The 20907-nt window shown below is 37.6% G+C and overlaps 1 protein-coding gene across 11 annotated transcripts in view; it reads left to right on the forward strand.

The window, feature by feature from the left end:
* Positions 1-20907, forward strand: part of Unc80 (unc-80 homolog, NALCN channel complex subunit) — a 232591-nt gene that overhangs the window by 4277 nt on the left and 207407 nt on the right. For all 11 annotated transcript variants that reach the window (XR_607706.1, XM_008846230.1, XM_008846234.1 and 8 more), the window contains exons 4-7: positions 495-796; positions 8827-8950; positions 11681-11757; positions 15219-15358. Coding sequence is in view for 10 of the 11 variants with exons in the window: in XM_008846230.1 (XP_008844452.1) it covers positions 495-796; positions 8827-8950; positions 11681-11757; positions 15219-15358 (643 nt within the window). In the remaining variant the exon portion in view is untranslated. The remainder of the gene's footprint in view (positions 1-494; positions 797-8826; positions 8951-11680; positions 11758-15218; positions 15359-20907) is intronic.

Consider the following 20907-nt stretch of genomic DNA (forward strand, 5'->3'; position numbering starts at 1 on the left):
CTCCTCAGACATTTCCCCAGATTTGTAGCACTATGCTTATGTGTACACAAAGATTATCTTGAAAATCACCTTTCTCATCCAGCAATACGTCCTAGCCCTGCATCCTATGTTAAGTACACCCCCTTCATCTCATGCTTCCCCTTCATGTGGGTCTCTGTTCCAGGATTACAGGGATCATTCCAATTCAGATCTAAAACAGAACAGCATTTATCTTCACAGCCCATGCTTTTCACGATGATGAGACCTGTTTGCAAACATGTTTAGGAATCTGGCTGATGAGAGAGGATAACATAGCTTTCCGAAGAGATTTTACCCAAAAGAAAGACTGTTCTAATAGCAATGAGCTTTATAAGTACCAGTTTTTAGAAGCATAGTTTCTCCTGCAAAACTGGACCATAGAGAAAAATATTAACGTTCTTCCCAACCAAAGGGAAAGAACCTTTGTTCTTGTCTCAGAGTTTACCTTTACCTGGCTATGTGGTTGTCTCAAACAGGCCACCAGGATAAGCTGGGTGTTGCTGAGACAAAACTCCTTCATACCCTGCACTGGATGCTCCTAGAGGCTCCCCAAGACTGCAACAGTGAGCAGTTTGGGGGTACAGACCGAGGCTCCAGCTGGGGTGGCAGCAGCAGTGCTTTTATCCACCAGATTGAAAACCAGGGTTCTCCAGGGCAGCCTTGCCGAAGCAGCTCCAATGACGAGGAAGAAAACAACCGAAGGAAGATCTTTCAGAACTCCATGGCTACGGTGGAGCTCTTTGTGTTTCTGTTTGCTCCTCTGGTGCATAGGATCAAGGTAAGCAGTAAGCTAGTACTAGCTATGGGATGGGACAGGATGGAGATAAAGTGAGGGTGGGTTTCAAAGGATATCCCCATGTTTGTCTGTTTTTGAATGACCTTATTGCAGCATAGAGGCTTTTAGTTTTACACTAAATGAACCTTACTTTAAAAACACAAATCTCAAGCTGATGTGGTGGCACATACCTTTAATCCTAACACTCAGGAGGTAGAAGCAGGTGGATCTCTGTGAGATGGAGGCTGCTAGTTTGGTGCACGTAATCAGTTTCTGGAAGCTTGGACTACAGGAAGACCTGCCTCAAAAAACCAAGGCAGTGGGAAGACATCAATCTCCAAATATCTTTTATCTACTAAAAAATCTTCAGTGTATTTTCTTATATCTTAAGACAGTGCTCTATCTTAAGACAGACTGTCTAAGTTCAAGCATGACCTAGGGCTTAAATTCTTTTGTTGAATCATCAAGTGTCAGTGTCTACTGGTCACCTGATGATCAGTTCTGGGAGCTGTCAGAGCCCTTCCCCAAATGCGTTCTTGCCATCCACTCTGTCCTCTATCCTCTCCTTTCTTTCTCTCATGGCCCTTTCAAACCCCAACTCCAGTGTCATCATTTCCATGAAGCTTTTTCTCTGATTTTCTCCATGTAGGCACAGTTACTAGTTCCTCTGGATTTCTGTAGCCTTTTGTAACTACCTTTATTTTAATACAGGGTCTGGACCAGAAGTTTTAAATTTGTATGTGCTAAGATTTTTTGACAGCTAGGTAAAGTTTCCATGGACAATTTCATGGAAAAACATTTGTAAGAGCATTAACTAGAAAGCACGGGATTAGGCTGCCATGGTGGATATGCTACCACTTTCTACACTCATGTCTCATGATGTCATGTTGCCTCATCTGCATAATGCCCTCATTTGCATTAAGTCACGTATATATACCTCTAACACTGTTGAATATGTGTGAACGTGTATATCATATTCCATTTGTGCCAAGATAGGGGATAAGAAGTAATTCATGTGTTTAGCTGTTCTTCAACACTATAACCCTAGTGAATAGAAATACCAGTCAGCAGTGTACATGTGAAGGTGGTTAGGGCCACTAACAGCCATTATGAGGGGGTAGCCTAGGACATCTTTGTATCCATTTGAGTTTTGTTTTTATTTTTAAAGAAAATTCTATTGGCTTTACCCCATCTGTAGTGGGAATGGATCTGGAACGACGTGAGTTTCCAAAATGCAGCATATGTGCTAACGTTACCCATTAAACATATTTCAATCAAACTGTTGTTCTAAAAGATTTAACTTTCCATTTTAAAAGTCTTTAATGAGAGTACACTGAATGGAAAGCATTTCTTTGACAGTGCTCGTCTCACCCTGCTTCTGAAGACCTGTAGGCCTGGCCCATTCTCACTCTCCAGCCTCAGTTCTCTTCATGTTCACTAGCCTTCTGGGTTACTGGAGGTTCATCCTCAAACTCCAGAAGCTCATTTTTTTTTTCTGGTCCTTGAGCTGGGTTTTTCTCATACTGAAGCACTCCTCCTGCCCTCTACTTTCACATTTTCGGGTGACCACATCACTTTACTCACTGTCAGATGTCAACATATAAGAAAGTTCTTCCCTGACTACTTCTATGCCACTAGGAGCTCACGCTGCATTTTTTCCTTCTTACCACCCGTCACTACCAGGAATTTTTATGTGTGCTTGCAAGCATCTTTACTGCCCATTACTCTCTCTTGCATAGAGGTTCTAAATGAAAAGATACTGTTTCCTGGGGTTACTGTTGTACTTCTGGTGTCCCGATGAATGTACAACTCTCAATATTTTGGGACTGACTTACTGAGGAAACCCAAGTTGTTCCCAGGAGCTGATCCAAGTGCTAAAAATAGCCATTATCTGGTACATAGTACTTAAAAATGGAGAGGGCAAAGGAAATGTTTCCCTAAAAACAGCTCACAGAGATGTCCATGTGTCAACAAATAGCGTTTTAATTGGAAAAGTGTGGAAAAATAGATGTGTTCAGAATGGCTATAATTTTGTTAGAAAGACATGACTGGGAGTTCATGCTTTGAAAACAAATACATCTGCATTTTGAGTTTGGTGCCTGCCAACTCCTTATATGACATTGAATAATTCATTTCATTAAGTTTCAGTTTTCTCAAGTATAAACTGGACATAAGAATGAATTTTGGGGTATTGTGGGGATGAAACAAGTTTCAGTGTTCAACCTAAAACACAGAGAAGCATTAACGCTCTATAAAGTTTCCTTAAGCTCCAGTGCTGGAACTTTTCCATTGAAGAAAAGTTTTTTCCATAAATAACTGATGAGATTTTGAGCATGATCTTAATTTGCAATCTTCATTTCATTAAACAACCATATTTGAAACTACCACTGTGCCCTGTTCTTGCAAGTTCTGTTCCTCTGATGGGCACCACATGCCACTGAGTCTCCTCACACTCCTGTTGTTGTACATCTCTTTCCTTGAAGGTTCCCTCCTGGAGTCTAATAGCATTTGTGACCTAGAAGCTGAGGTGAGGTCTCCTAGTTCTACCTGCCCAAACCAAATTCTCTCTTGGCTTCAGATCAAATTTTCAACTTACTGCTCAAGTAGATGATCCTCGGGTATTTCTGTTTTTCTCTGGGGTGAGCATTTGTCTCTCTGCTCTGTATTTCATATCATTAACACAAATGCAAACTACCTTTGCTCCCTCCTTCATTCCTATCAAACATCCAACAGATCACAGAGTACCACCCATTTTATCTCCTAAATATTTCTCAAATCTATCACATCTTCATTTCTATTTACTACTTAAACCTAAAGCTTTTTATCATCTCTTACTTTTTTTTACTTCTAGCAGGATTCATAATTTTTTGACTTGTCTCATAAAATCCAATTTCAAAGTCAAAATGATTGATATAAAGTATATCTGACTGTATCAAACATTATTAGAATAACGTTTGATTTGTTTTCATGCATAGGGTAAAAGTCATAGGACTGGTGTACATAGGACATGGTGTGTCCTGTCCAAGAGCTGTAGATGTTTGCAGCTTCCCCAGGAATATAACATGGGTTTTCTTCTAAAGGATGCAGGTCCCACAGCCTATAATGCCTCCATACTCGGTCCCTCTGCCTATGAAACTCCTATTTCTCCTTTAGACCTCACTAAAGACCTGGCCCTACTCATCCCTTATTTCTGTAATATTGCAGGACCATCTTTATTGTTCCGATTAGCTGTTTATTGTCATCTCTTTATAAGTGTCTCTCTCTTGCTAGCTTCTGAATTGTTTGAAGATTGGAATTATAGTTCCATCTATGAAAACTAATATATTATCCCTGTGTAAGAGTAATTAATATTTATTAAATTAATTTGAAAATAACTGTTATTCATTTTTAAGAGAGAATATTATTCAGTACCTATTTTCTATAGTTTTAGTTTATAATTCACTCAAATATTTCACCTAAAATCATTAATATGAGTAGGCTGTCAAATATGTCATCAATGTTATACTAAATTTTATCAATGAAAATGATATATATATTTCTTAAATTAAGAAGTCTTTTAAAATGTGGTGCAAGTATTGTAATGATGTTACAATATTCACTTATTTCTTGAAGGAATGTTTTTTAGGTGTCTGCTGTGTACTAAAGCATGACTGAATGTGCTGAAGAAACAGCAGGAGATAAAGTAAAATGCGAGTCTGCAAGGAGAATTGAGAAAAATCATGTGTGAAGTGTACAACTTTAACATGATAATTGCTCAGTTAAATCTCTCTAAATGACCCATTGATACATTTACAATTGCTTCATGATTTCATGGGCTCAGAACCTCATTGGAAACAAAAAAAAAGCCCCCAAAGGTGGAAATACAGATTCTCCAGTGTTTCCACCTGTTTATTCCTCAGGAACCTTTAAGTCTGCTTTCCCTCAACTATTTGAATGATAAAAATGTGTCTTCTCCAGGTACCAAATTTCTGATTGTGTGTGCATACACAGCACACAGAGAACCTCATTGAAGGAGCCTCTAGGAGAGAAATTAGGGTGTCAGGGCTTCTGCATTCTTCCAGCTTAAGAATTAAAATGAAAACAATAACATAAGTGGAAGCTGTAGGTGTTGCAGGTGTAAAAAATAAGGAATGGTTGAATTTAGTTGGCATTTTCTGGAAAAGTACAAATATTTTCATTTAAGCAATGATTGATGGTCAAGAGGAAGTATTCAGGAAAGGAACTAACTTGCCTTCAGAAATTATACCTCTTGTCTATTTGGGAATAAGTAAGCAAAACAAAATGATGACAGTAACTGTCAGTAAGTGCTGAGTGCCACACTGATATACTGGATGTTAAAGACAAAGATGTTAGTAAAAGAGTCGAGTACTTTCAGTTGCAATTTCCACTGGGATTTCTAAATTACTTTTTCTTCCTCCTCATTATTATTAGTAATTATTATCATTATTAGTTTTTGAGACTCAGGTAGAGTAGGCTGGCCTCACCTTAATATGTAGCCCAGGATGACCTTGAACTCCTGACTCTCCTGCCTCCACTGCCCAACAGCTAGGATTACAGGTGTGCACCATAATGCCTGGCTAGAATCTTGCTTGTGTTGAGATTATGTAAGAGAAATATGGAAAAAAAAGGTTAAGTCTGAAACTAAGAAATTATCAAAACCATCTCAACTGAGATTTGGCTTCCTGCATTTCTGAAGACAAATCTGATCAATATTATTTACGTGGTAATCTTCTGTATGCAGTGCACCATAATGATAGCTCTCTGTATGCAGAATACTGTGCCCACTTGCCAATGTTCCTTTCAAGGGGATTTGGGTTGCTCTCCCCTAACCTTTAGACCTGCCTAGCTGCTTATTTAATTATCTGTTGCTGAATATCAAACAGCATCTCAGTCTTAACATGACATGCTTCCAAAATCCCATTATGTGCTCCATTTCATCCTGCTCTTCTTTATTAATGGCAAAGCCAAAGTCCTTGGCAACTTTTTTATATTCTGTTTCCAATCAATGAGCAAATTCTGTAACTATATCTCTAAACTGCATCCAGATTCTGATCTTGCTCTCTGCTAGCATCCCAGTCTGATCATAGGCAATAACAATAACTTGACAAGTTGCCTCTTATTCCAAATATGTCCTTTCTCAAACTCTTCTCATTGGCCAGATTGAACTTATTTAAACACACACCCTTTGTCACTCCAAATTCTCCATGGTTCCCATTCTTTCTCACGTCCTCATGGAGTCTTTACTATATATTGTGTTTTCCCTCACTCTCATTCTTTTGACTAGGCACACAGTTCACTGTTTGATTCTCAACACACTAGGTAAACTTAGGACCTTCTTCACTGCTGATCCCTTTCTTGGAACACTTTCTTTCGAGATAACCACAAGGAAACGCAATCATTTCCCTTAGATCTGTACTCGTTGCACTCTCCCTGACCTTTTTATCTAAGAAGTCAACACTTTGCCTGGCACATCCCTACCTGCTTTACTGCATTCAACTATGAGCAAAGATTTTTGTATGCTTCATTTTCTGTGTGTTCTCTGCATGGAAGCTGAATAGCCATGTATACAATACATACTGTACATAAAAATACTATACATAAAAATACCGTACATAAAAATATTGTACATAAAAATGAGTGCAGAATGAATCTGGCCAAGTGATTTGTGAGCTGTCCTCATATTCCACAAGTAATCATAGAGGCTTTTCCATTGTGGGCACCACTGTGGCTCTTTTGCTAATGGAGCCAAGACCCTGCTGTATGTGAGGCTTTTCCTGAGGAGATATAACACATCTGCTTACCACAAAAAGAGAACCCAAAGTAGCAATTACACCAAAGTCCAACTTAATGAACTAATGAGTTTTACAGGAGTGTGATTGAGGGCTTACTTTCAGGAGCAATGATGACTCAAAAGCAACTTCATCACCTAAACGCCTACCCCAACATGGGTGACAGCTCATGAAAGCTGCAACCTGGGAGCTCAAGGTCTCTGCACAACTTGAAGGCAGATTACAGGTCCAAGAAATCTCATCTCAGTAGCTCAGATTGTCAGTTTCCTCCTCTAGCAGTTGCTTACCAATGCTTCTATAAAGCTGGAGAGGGACCTTCCAAAAACTCCCAAGTTTCTACTTTCCTAGACATACTGAGTTTTGCTTGGAGTCTCATGAGTCTCTCCCTCTCTCCTTGAGAGAATGTTTCAATTCAGAGAAATCTGCTAGAAGACCAAATCTTCTTTATAGAAGACCAAATGGTCTTGTTAAATGTCAATTTGCCACAACCTAGAATCATTTGAGAAGAAATTCTCAATTACAGAATTTCCTAGATCAGGTTGGCTTGTGGGCATGGCTGTGGGAGATTGTCTTGATTGTTAATTGATGTAGAAAGACCCATCCCACTATGGGTACCATCAGGGGTTCTGAGCTTTGTAAGATGGGAGAAAGCAAGCAGCAAGGATGTGTTTATTTTCTCTGCTTTTGGCTGTGGAAGTGATGTGACCAACTGCTTCAGTTTCCTGCCTTGACTTCCCCTTAGTAATGGACTCTAACCTTTTCCTCCCCCAAGTTGCGTTTGGTCAGGGTATTCATCAGAGCAACAGAAATGATACCAGGACACCAAGTGTCTAGCAAGGTGAGCTTATCTAGGGATTTTACAACACTATTTAAACTCAAGACTCCTTAACAGTCAGTGAATTTGAATTTGCCATTTATCGAATCACTTTTCTTCTATTTTCCCAGTTCTTGGTGCTTGCTTACCTTCTAACCCAGTGGTTTTCAGCTATAGCTCCCTGGGGAGCTTTAGAAAACCTCACAGAAGTTTTAATTTAATGTGTCTGAGTAGAGAATGGAAGTGAAACCTGGGCCTCCTGAATTTTAAAAGCTCCCTAGAGGGAAAGAGGGTTGTAATAATGTAAGTCAGGATTGCAAACCACTGTCCTAAGTGAATTCCTGGGTCTCAGATGTGTTCATTAATCTGTATTCACATTTCCTGCTTCCATGTTCCCTGTGTTTTGATGAGCTGATGATTAAGATGCAATCTTATGACATGTGTTTGAACTTCTATGGTATAAGGTTGCATGTTAAATAATTAATCCTCTCAAAATAATGTACTCACAAAGCAAAGAATGTGTTTCTGGAAGAAATTTTTAATTATAAATAAACATGCATAGGTCATAAAATCAGTCAAACTTGGAGCTGGAGAGATGGCTCAGAGATTAAGGGCACTGGCTGTTTTTGCAGAGGACCTATGCTCAGTTCCTAGCACCCACATGGTGGCTAACAACCGTCTGTAACTCCAGTTCCTGGGGATCTGATGTCCTCTTCTGACCGTGGGCATTGCACATCACAGGTACATTTACATACTTGCAAGCAATACACTCATACACATAAAATAAAAATAATACATAAATTTATTAAAAATAAGCCAGATAGCAAATACTTATTGAATATCTATTGTACACACAATTCCTAATCTGCATTAATGCTGTAACAATGCTGGGAGCTGTAGGGAAGGGGGATTCTTGACCTATCACTTACCTTCAAGGAATTAAGGACTATTAAGAGAATATTACAATATAAATTAATATGAACGGTCAAAATACATTTATCTGATTCTGTGATATACAAGAAAGAGAGATGCACCAAAGAATAGAAAGTCAGAATACCCAACCCCTGAGGATATTGCATTTTGATAGAAAAATAAAGACAGTTACATCATTAAGAGGAATAGTACTGTGACCAAGAGTGAAGAGAGCTGTCCAGACTCTAGTCATAAACAGATCTGGATCACTGCAAACAAAAACAGTAGTTCATGTGTTCCATGCTTTTCCCAAAACAACATTTTTATTAATTGCTCATTTTGCCTAAAGCAGGTCACTGTAATTTCCATCCTGACTGCAGTGATAACATAAGATCATTGGTTTGCCCTAGAAACATTCATCTGAGTTGCAGATCGAGTCACTCTGAAAATGGTCTGGTGACAATGATGCATTCCCTGATCCAAGCAAATTGCTGAACACAGATCTTCTCTATCCCCAGGAATCTGATCTCACCTTCCGATTGGCCAGTGGGCTGGTCATATGGCAGCCTATGTGGGAGCACAGACAGCCTGAAGTCTCTGGTTTTACTGCTCTGGTGAAACCCATCAGGAATATCATTACAGGTTTGTGACTCTGATGCCCAGTGGGCAACATTAGTAGGTTCCCTTACATGTAGGGGTGAAGGTGGTAGGATGATTTGCCTTTAAGTGGCCAAGAAAAAGCAAATCTCTCTGGAGTTTATCTAGGTGACCTAGGTATGAGGCTTATTCACATGGGACACATGCTTTTTACTTATGGGACTTAAATGATTAGATCATTAAGTCTCCTGTGCTTTTGTTTTCTCACCTGTAAAGTGCGATTAAAATATCATATTAATAGTGCTTATATAATAATTATGAGAAAATATATATCAGCTTAGAATAATGCCTGCCACATATTAGTAAGCAATAGCTATTATTATAGTTATTATTTCATCATCATTATGATAGATAAAGAACAGGATCCTTAGATCTTTAGAGATCTCATCACAATGTTCTATTGCTACCAAAACATTTCATTTCTGGAACTGGAATTGTGTGCTGAGATAACTCTGTGGTTGGACTGTATCACAGAATGGGCACAGCATGATACATTCAAAAGTGCACAGTAGGCTCATGCTTCCATCCAAGTCTATCTCTTGTTATGTATGCAACTTAACTCCAGAATATTTATTATTAATGTGAAATAGAGATGATAATGCTAAATTATAGGGCTTTTTAGTAAGTGTAAATGAGAACGCATATGAAATATGTTTCAGAGTAACTGCTTAATACATTTCATTCTCCTATCCTCAACCCTATTTCTAGCATCACTGGTAGAATTTGAAAAGAAAAAAATACAAAAAAATCTACAAAAGCATTTAATCATATGTATGCACATACCTATAGATATTTTTTGCTTAGTTTGTAAGGTCTGGGGGCAGACAGCGGAGGACTGAGTATGTAAAAGGACTCTATAAATGGAAGGAAATTACAAACAAGTTCTTACATTCTTCTTCCTTTATAACCTAACAAAACTTTACAAGTGCCTGATGTGTTAAGAAATTGGTATAACCATCCTGTCCCTTATTATGTCATATATTTGATAAGTTATTTATCATGATGTATAGATTCATTCAAAAGGAAAATGAATTTTTCATATAGCAAAAAGTAGATGAATCCCACATTTTTATGTATATAAAATATTAACTGTTTAAAGATAAAGTCAAGAGTGACTGTCACAGTTTCAAATATCAAGGAACTCAATAAGTAAAAGTATCATAAACAGGAATTTGCTTCAGAGTCTATGTATGGAATGAGGTTAATTACTTTGGATTCAAACAACTGGAGAGAGGATATAGAACAAACGGAAGATGGTATTTTTAAAACTAGAAACAATAAAAATAATAGAAATGCATTGATGTAACAAATTATTAGCAAAATGACATACTTTTATAAGAGCTTGGTTAAAGAGATTTAATTTTTAATATTTTGAAGTCTTGTTGTAATTTTCCTATGCATATGGAGCAGTAACTTCAAGGTTGGAGGTCTGAGCCCATCCTGAGGCTCAAACATAAGTACTCTACCACTGAGTTACAGCTCCAGCTCCATATCTTGATTAATATATAATCATTTAATACACTTATAAAAACTACTAAGAAGCTGTGACTCTCCATGAAAGCCCTTGGGCTATCCACCTCACTCTTTTTGCTTCTGAAAGATGCTCAGGGTTGATTTCTTTCTCCTGTACCTCATGCCTATAGAGTTGAAGTGGTGCCTAGCATCCACTGGCTGGGGATTCAGACACAGCCTAGACAAGATGACTACAAAGAGCAAGTCCAGAAGTTGACCTTGGCAATAACTTGGTTTTCTCAGCACTCGCTTAGTGGTCAGTCAAGAAAAGCACTGCTACCACAGTTCCCTGTGGTGTTCCTGCACCTAAAGTAAAGATGTAACCTACTTGAGTCTTACCACAGGATCAGCCTTACATGATGGTTAAATCACAGATGCTGGGTCTGGAGAGATGGTTCAGTAATTGGGAGCATTGGCTGATCTTGCAGAGGAGCCAAGTTTGGTTCCTAGCACCCACACAGTACCTAACAACTGTGTGTAACTCCAGATTCTGGAGATTAAATGTCCTCTTTTGACCTCTGTGGGTTTTGTACAACATGGGTGCACTTACATACAGGCAATATACTCATACACATAAAATAATAATAATAGTAATAATAAAGATAGATGCTGATGTCAGAGTGGCCTGAAATCTTCCTGCAAGTGCCGAATGTCCCTGAGCAAGTTAAATGCCGTTACTTGAGCTTTTTCATCTGTGAAATCAATATAATAATATAGCAATAATACAGGGTTAGAAATAGGGTTAAATCAGTTAATGCATGTCAAATGCTTAGAACATGACTTGGTATATAGTGAGGACCTGAAATATAAGAAATTAATATTGCCAACTTCTAAACACCTGAACTTAGTAAGTTAGAATGAAGAGATAAAATGTACCTTGAAAAATTAGAAATGCTGGATTTTTATCAGTTATTTGATTATTGTTTACACCACTTGTGAGTCAGTGTCTTTTTCAAGATAATAAAAGTATTAGAAAATGTGGGGGGTTGGTCTTTTTGAGACAGGGTCTCCCTGTAGCCCAGGCTGGCCTCAAACTCAAAGAGATGTGCCTGCCTCTGCCTCCTGAGTGCTGAGATTAAAGGCATGTGCCACCATTTCAGGCTCTAGAAAATGAGTTTTTATTTGAAAATGGAGTGAATTTATGAGACAAAATGATCTTAGACTCTTATGCAGTTTATGATGGATTTTCCTTCATCATTGCAGCTAAGAGAAGTTCTCCTATCAACAATAGAAGTCAGACCTGTGAATCACCAAATCCAGACCCAGGACAGCAAGGAGAGGTTAGTTTGTTACAATCTTGAGAAGGGGTCAAGGGAGGAGTTCTTTGAGAGAGCACAATGGGAAGGGTTAGACTTCAGGTTTAGAATCCTACCACCTAGGGCAAAGCCGTCTCCTCCTTCCTGACATGTAGTTTTTCAGCCAGGTTTTCTTTCAGTCAAGTATGAAAATTAATTTTATGCATCTTCCAAAAATGTAGAGATGCTGAAGCAAGGCAGTGTGTGATGAGTGTTTTATCTCAGTGATTAGTATGTAGTAAGTAGTGTTTTATCTCAATAGCTCCATCAGCATACAGTACATATTGGTTGACATTACTCTCTCACATTGAATAAAGTGCTGTTTGATCTATACTTTGAATTCAGTGTATGCAAAGAAAATGATGCTTTCCATCAAAACCAAGTCCTCTTTCCAATTGACATGTCACTGTCAGGAATAACATTATTTTCCAAGCCGCCCTTCAAGCTGGAGACTAGAATCCTGGCATGGCTATCATTTTCTGAGCAGTTACTTGCACTATGAACTATACGCCTTATTTAAGGTGGAATTTTTCACATTTAGCATCTTTGAAATGGAGTGTGCTCAATCATCTTTGGTCACTTACAATCTCCTTGCCTGGGATCAGTCTCAACATCACTATCATTCTCATACAGCACGTGAAGTGTCAAAATTCGTAGTATCAGGGTCAGTGACTAAGAATGTTGGAGAAAGTAATGTTATTCCTTGGAAAACCTCACATATCAATTCCAAGTTGAACATTCTAAATATGAAGAAATCTTAAGAAGACTACACCAATTTATTTCACTTATACCCTCCTTTTACATATACATAAGATGGATGTATAATCAAAACTATCCCTGGGTAAGCCAAAATAGCTCTTTTAATACATGTATAATTAAAAGGTCTCACTGATAAGTTGACTGTCCTAATTTAATTAACATTTTTTTCCTTAATGTACAAAAAAAATGGCATGTCTTACAAGTGATGGCATCTTGAATGCAATGGACTATGTAAAGCTCATAATTTGCTCTGCTGGGATCTTACATTTTGGTTTCTTGGCAAATCACCTTGTTTTCTTTTTCATGTGTTGCTCAAATACACTCTGTTTCCTCTGACCACTTCTATACTCTAAATCTAGGACCACAACACTTGACTACAGATTGACTCACGTAATTGAAATTTTTGCCTTTAAAGCTTTTCTGGCTTAGACATATATACTACTTAATAATTCCTGGCTAGTCTTCCTAATGCACCCTTTATCTAATAACTCATGCTACCAAAGCTAGTATGTGCAAGATACTATTCCTTTCAGCATAGCCCCTCTTCAGTAATATGTAGAGGATGCTTGAACGTCACTTGAAGACAAACTCCTCTTCTGGTAATTTGTGCTTTCACCATGGCACCATCTTTCCTAAACGACTGTATGGTTCTTAGTTAATTAAATGTTGTCACCCCCAGCATTCAGATCCACTCACCTTAACCTCTGAATCTTTGTTCAGACTGCTCCTACTATCTGGGATGCACTTTGTCTTCCTTTCTTCTTGTCTAACTTGTAGTCTTTTAATAACAGTAGTGGGTGCAAGTTTGTAATCCCAGCTGCTCAGGACACTGAGGCAGGTGGATTGTAAGTTTCAGAACTGCTTGGGCTATTGCATGAGTTCAAGGCTAACCTGAGACCCTGTCTCAGAAAAAACAAACAAACTGAAAATAAAGGTCTAGGAGTTCTAGCTTAGGGATAAAGCACTTATGCAAGGCCCTACGTTCAATTCCCAATATTGAAAAAAAAAAAAAGAAAAAGAAAAGAAGCAGTGGAGTTCTCAGTTCCCTAGGAACTCTTGTCTAATTATGTTAGGCATATTATGCCATTTATTGTCCAACAGGGTAGCTCTTAGGCCCATGTGGCTACCAAACTCTTGAAATATAGCTATAGTGGGTTGAGAGTATTAAGCACGCTTTGAAAATATTGTATGAAAAAGTGACCATCTTACTAAAATTTTTATATTAAGTGTATATTGAAATGACAGTTGTTTAGATATATTATTAAAGCAATTTCCCATTTTACTATTTTTGCATATGTGTATGTGTGTGCCTGTTTATGTGGGTGTGCAGGTATGCGTGCAAATGTATACGTGTGTGTGTGTGTGTGTGTGGTTCAGAGGACAACCTCAAGTAGTGTTCTTTAAGTGCCATCCACCTTTTTTTTTCTGAGACAGGATTTCATACAGGTCTGGAGTTCTCTCTGGCCAGGATGCTTCAGGGATCTGCCTGTTTCTGCTTCCCCAGCACTGGGATTACAAACATGCTATCATGCCTGGCAATCTTATATGGGTCCTGGGGATGGAACCCAAGTCTCATGCTTGCAAGGCAAGCATTTTACTGACTGAGTTATCTCCTCAGCCATGATTTACTATTTTTAATATTGGTTATGTGGCTATTTGTGGTTTTCACTCTAGTTTGAGTCAACATGCTGTTCTAATGTATATTCACCAGTCTTTAACTGTAAGCTCTTGAATTCAAAGTTCAAGTTCCTCTGATGGTTGTTGTTGCTTTAGTGGGGCTGGGGTTGAGCCCAGGTATTCATGCATGCAAGACAAGTGGAGTGCTCTATCAGTGAGTTACTCAGCCATATCCCCAGTCATCTAACTTGTTTTAATTTACCTAAGTATCTCTCATGAGGCACATACAATATACTCATGCTAAATGATTCTTTGATAATTTCAGAAGACTTGTTTCATGAGATTTCTAATCATATTTGTTTCCTATAATCTGTTATTGATTCACGTTTTATTTGTGTATGAAAAGAGAAAGTGTAGGAGCTAAACTGCTGTGGTAGACTTCTGAGGATCTTTATCATTGAGTAAAGAAATTAATCTGCAATACTTACAGAAAAATATTGTCCATTATCTGAGCAGAATTGCATTTATCAGCTAAATGTAACTAAAATGAGTTATTTGGTAAAAAGCTGTTGAATGTATACTTACAAAAAGAGTAAAAGTCATTATGACCATCTGAAAAATGTGTCATACCTCTCCTCCAATGAATGATGGAAAACCTTGAACCTTCCATTCTCTGGCACCAACTCAATTTTATAGCCTTTTGCTATGCTGGCTCCAGGCTTAGCCTCACACTTCTGCTGTGCTCAGTGCTGACATATGTGATGAATTCTTGGGTTAACTCTCCTGCAGATGCTGGACACAGAGGTGGAAAAGAAAAAAATGAAGGGAAAAATGAAATAAAATTTATATAAGTACTCCATCCTAATGCTTGGCATGACATATGTATTTTCTAGTATTCTGTTTCTATTCCCTTCTAGACAAAGGCAAAATTTCTTGATCTATAGCATTATGGTTAGTTATGCTAAAAATAAAACCCTTAATATATGTAATTCTGTACACAATCAAGAAGGTAATTCTAGAGATATACTAATGAGGGGACAGAAACTAATCCACTGTCTTACTTTCACAAGGGACTCCAGGTGGTCTGTGAAACGTTCCAGTCTGATTCAGTCTCACCCAAGGCCACCATTTCAGGCTGCCACCAAGGAAACTCCTTTGATGGAAGCCTATCCTCCCAGACTTCCCAGGAAAGAGGCCCATCACATTCCAGGTACATGATGGCAATGCTAGATATAAAAGGTATCCCCTGTTACCAAAGTCGAGTGTGCATTTTAGCGACTTTTAGAGTCTTTGTTCTTTAAAATATGGGTGTGTTCTGTGCATAGATGTAGTTGGTCAAAGTATAGATTATTAATTGCAGACACATGCTATGAATGCCTCTCATTTTAACAAACCAGGCTAGAAGGAAAGATGCCAGCTTTAATGAGATGCCTAAGCCAGATACTGTTATAAATATTTAAGTGCAGAAATTCCAATATCAAAATTATGTTGTAGCAATGATTAAGGATCTGCTTTAATGGAAAAGAGTACTTCATACTTTAATGGATAAGGATACTTCAACTAGTAGATCATTGTATTAAAATGGTGGTACTAAAGCATGTGGGAAAAGGTTTATTTCAGCTTACAACTTCCAGGTCACAATCCATCACTGAGGCAGGGACCTAGAGGCAGGCACTGAAGCAAAGACCGTGGAGGAATGCTTCCTCTGGCTTGCTCAACTACTTTTCTTATACAACTCAGGTCCACCTGCCCAGGGATGACACTGCTCACAGTGGGCTCGGCCCTCCTAATCAATCAGCAATTAAGAAAATGCTTCACAGACATGTACCTAAATACAACAGAGATGGGATCTAACTGTGGCTTTCATTTACTTTTCCCTAATGACTAATGAGGTTAAGTGTATTTCCATGTACTTATGAGCTAGTCCAAGATATTCCTTGATTAAAGTTCTATTTATATTGGGGATGATGGCATACATTTTTAATCCCAGCACCCAGGAGGCAGAGGCAGGCAGATCTCTGTTTGATCAATGCAGCCTGGTCTATGCACCAAGTTCTAGGCCAGCTGGGAGAAACAGGGATGACCTGTCTCAAAAAAAAAAAAAAAATAGAAAAGAAGAAAGAAAAAGATCAAAACCTTTACCACATTTTAAAAGGGTGTCTTATTGTTCACATTTAAGATTTTTAATATACTTTGAATATAAATTTCTTATTAGAATGATTCATGGATATCTTATCAAAGTATCTGGTTTGTCTTTTTGATTTATTTATTTTTATTTTATGTGTTCGAGTGGTTTGCTTGCATGTATGTAAGTGTACCATATGTATGCAATGTCTTTGGAGGTCAGAAGAGGGTGTCAGATCCTCTGAAACTGAAGTTACAGATGGCTGTTAGCCACTATATGGGTGTTGGGAACTGAACCCAGGTCCTCTGGAAGGGCAGTCAGTGCTCTTAACCACTGAGCCATCTCACCAGCCCATGACTTGCCTTTTCATTTGATAATTTTAAAATGATTTACCTCTCTCTGACCCTAGAATACATAGGTATAGTTAAAGATTTCTTAGAATTATTGAAAACATAAAGCCATGCAAGAAAATTATTCTTCAGCCAGAATATTGTCATATTGTACCTTTAATTTTTTTTTCATTTGTTTTGTTTTGATTTTAGTCTTGGGGAGCTTTAGGGATAGGATCTTATTATATTGCCCTGGCTGACTTGGGACTCACTATGAGCACCAAGCTAATTTTGAACTATTGTAAATTCTTCTGTTTCTACTAAGATTACAGGTGTATGCTATCATATGTGGCGTGTTTTCTAAAAGTAATGTATAAAGACTATATTTATTTTTGTGTTTTTCTTTGAATGTTAGAAGCAAGTAGATTAGTTGAGCAATCTATTGATTGCGAATATTTATGTTTAGCAGTAACTTTTGCTGTATAATGAGGTTGTTTCTGTTCATCCACTGGTTTATTATCCCAGACCAATTAAGTTTATGAATATTTAAAATCATATATGTGGAACTAAAAATGTTTAAAGTAGAAAGTAGAACAGTGATTACCAGTGGCTGGGTGAGAGTGGATGGGAAAAAGGTAGATGTAGACGAAAGGATATTTCTGTTGCAGTGAGCTAAGCCTCAGTGACCTAGTGCACAGAAGGGCCACATTAGCACAACAAGCAGTAATGCACTGTGTATTTCAAAATTACTTAAAGTGTAGGTTTGAAATGCTTTGACCATAAGAAAAATGGTAAGAACTGGTAGAATTGTTAATTAGCTTGGTTAAATCTCTGCAAATGTAAGCATCAATCAAAATATTACATTGTTCCACATAAATATGAATGTATACAATTAGTATGTGTCTATTAAAAATAAAATTTTAAATGAATGTGGAAGTAGCCTTGTGAGGTGGTTACTGCAGCCCTCACGCTCTGTTAGACCAGGTACTAACATTTAGCCACTTAAGCAATTCAGTGAGGGAGAGTTTAGTGCTCACCAGTCAAGCTCGTTTTATTTTAAGGTAGCTCTGTTTACTGTCCTTATATTTGATAAAAAAACATTCTTTAATTTTTAAAATATGTGTTATGTTTTGAGCATTCTGCCTGTGTGTATGTGAGTGAACCCAAGTCATGCAGTGCCTATAGAGGTCAACCCTACCCACATCCTCTGGAAGAGCAGCTGGTGCTTTGAACTACTGAACCGTCTCTCTAACCCCCTTGATCCAAATTTGATCCAAATTTTTATATGTAGCTTCTGTTGTATATTTCTTGTATTGATTGTTTTGTTGTTGTTGCTGCTGCAGGTTTTTATTGCTGTGAATAATTTGCAAAAAAAAACCTAGTGATATAAAGCAATACACATTTGCCAACTCACAGTTTCTGTAGGGGAAACCCAAGCACAACGCAACCAGGTTCTCTGTTTCGGGGTCTCACCCAGCGTCAGCACAGGCTGCATCTTCTTCACACAGTTCACTTAAAGATGGTTAATTCACAAGCTTCCTCAGGTTGTTGACAGAATTCATCTTCTTATACGGGACTAAGGTTCTTGTTGGATGTTGGTTACATGTATATGTCAATTTTCTAGACACCCTCATGGTTTCCTGATGGCTCTCTCCATAGGATATCTGACATGGCAGCTTAGTTCTTTAAAAGCAGTGTGGAAGAGAAATCCTCGCTAATTCCAGTCTTCTGATTTAAAAATCTGTAACATATATGATCACAAAACTGGCACCTCATCACCTCTGTCATACAAAGTTAACCAATTATGGCAAGGACAGCCCATATCCTTTGCTATTGGTTATGAGCAAGTCACAAGGCCTGTCTACACTAAAGATTTCAAAGGACATGAACAAATACCTCTGATGGGATGCAAGTGTGCCCCCCATTAGGTCTGTCAGAAGAATCTGAAGATATACAAACTCTTGTCATATTGGCCCTCATTTATTTAGAAGGAACTACCATGACCACTTCCAAACCCACAGGGCCTCACTTTGCTTAATGGCAATAATGACTCACAAACAAATCAAGGACAAAATTAAATCAAATTTGGGGAAAACAATTACTTAGGACATAGGCTAAATGGAATAACAAAAGCTTCCTTTATGGACATTAATATGTGGAGAAAGTGCTAGAGTCTTTACATTCATAGTCTTAGTGCATAGTTATGTATTCACTATTTGTATTTTAGTAGATGGTATGGCTATGGACCCAGATATCCCAGTCAAAAATCTAGAGGTGCATCTCAGTAGAAGAGTCCCTGTCTAGCAAGTGCAAAGATCTAGGTTCAAGCTCCAGCACTGCAAAACAAACAACAACAAAAACCCAAGTTTTATTCCAATCCAAGTCATTTACATTCTATATAAATAGAATATCCTCCATTTTAATATCTCTTGAGTCCTTTCTCATAGTCATTGAATTCAATTTTATTTCTGCAACTGCTTCTATTGTCATATCTCTCCATTCAGCACTGCCATCTTATAATTCACTACATACATGCACTGTTACCATATGTTTTCAAGTGACCATGAACTAAGGAGGCAGATGGTCTGTAGCCACAAGTACGGTAAAACAGGCAAAAGATACCTGTTGTGCACATGCCTAGGAAAGACAGGAAGTGAAATGCACTGGTTCATAGCAGTTCTGAAGCTGAACTGGAAGTGTTAGAAGTTCTCTGACCAGAATTCAGGCCCTTGGCATGGCACTTGGTTCCTTCTTCTGAGTTATTGATTCTACCCTCTAAGTCAGCTTTCTTTTTCCACAAAAGGTGGCATGTGTCCACAGCTGTGTAGTCTTCTCAGCCTGTTACATGTGAATAATTTGGGGGGATGGACTCTTGACCCTCTTTTCAATTGTAATGTCCCTAGAAGTGGTTTTGCTGATATAATTCTTTTAAACACTTTATGGGTCCACTGTGAATCTTATTGTGACCCACTGGAGCAGATAAAATCCACATTTGTAAATATCTTTAAGATAATTTCATCTCCATCTTAGACGTCTGATAAAGAATAATGCCCATAATTTTCTTCTGTCATTATATATACACGTATGAAAGATAATTATATAATAAATAACATAGTATAGGAATATTAGAACATGAAAATATTAATTGATATCATAGAAGATAACAATAGATAACATTTTTAATATTTTTTTTATTTTTTAGAAGAAGCATTTCATTACAACTTTAACATACTCAATAACAACAATTTTCTGAGCTAGGGTACATCTCTTTCAAAATTGGCTGTATATTTTTAGGTTTACAGATGAATTATTACACTTGTATAGTCTTTTACTCATTATAAACTCTGTAAGACATAAAATTAAATGAGGTCCCAACGTTTAAAAAAGATCTCCACTTCATTGTCAAAACACACAGTTTCATACAGAAAAATTCATTCCAGGGCTCTTGACATTTTGCTAATAACACTTAAGTGTTGGTGCATGCATCTCTAATCTGTATGTATCTGCTTATTACTAGTCATAATCGGTTGCACTTGGGTCCTTGGCACCTGTGTATGTCTATAAAGTCATTGGGTACATTTCAATGGTAATGTTTATCACCTCTACTAATTAACATGACATAAATTTTTATGCTTCCTCCTCAAATATGACTCACTTTTTAAACTTGTTGATTTTTTGTGTGTATATCACACAGAACAGCCCAAACAATCTTATTCATCTATATACCCACTTCCCAGATGGCACCCTCCCATAGCCCCCCGACTAGATCCCTTATACTCTGTCCTCCCTGCTACTGTCTGTATAATAATAGACTATAATATACACATCTGTATTTGAATTGTACTCTCAAGGGCTTTAGAAGGACTTTATCAAATTAAACACTATTCTGAGTGATGATGTTAGATTACTTTGAAGTCTTAACAAATGACTTGATAACATAGCCCTTGGCTTGATCTTTAGACTGCTTATCAGTAGTTCCCTGGATTTTATGTTTGTGTGCAAACTGTTTCTTAATTGTAGCATTGCTCATTTGCTCTCTGCTGAGGCTGGGAAATTTCAATATAATTATACCACATGTTATAAATCTTTAATAATTCTTCCTTTAATTCATATATCTTCTGAGTTACTGTACCCAGCAAAAGAAATCAGTAGATATCTTCAATAGCTTATTAGACCATCTCTTTTGTTAAACCATTTATTTTGTAGACACAGTTTTTTTTTAATTTTTAAAAATTATTTATTTAATAACAACATACTTAGAAGAAGCATTTCATTACAACAGCATTAACCTATTCAATAACATTT

The sequence above is a fragment of the Nannospalax galili genome, unplaced genomic scaffold (genome assembly GCF_000622305.1).
Source record: "Nannospalax galili isolate Female #2095 unplaced genomic scaffold, S.galili_v1.0 scaffold281, whole genome shotgun sequence".
Taxonomy (NCBI): domain Eukaryota; kingdom Metazoa; phylum Chordata; class Mammalia; order Rodentia; family Spalacidae; genus Nannospalax; species Nannospalax galili.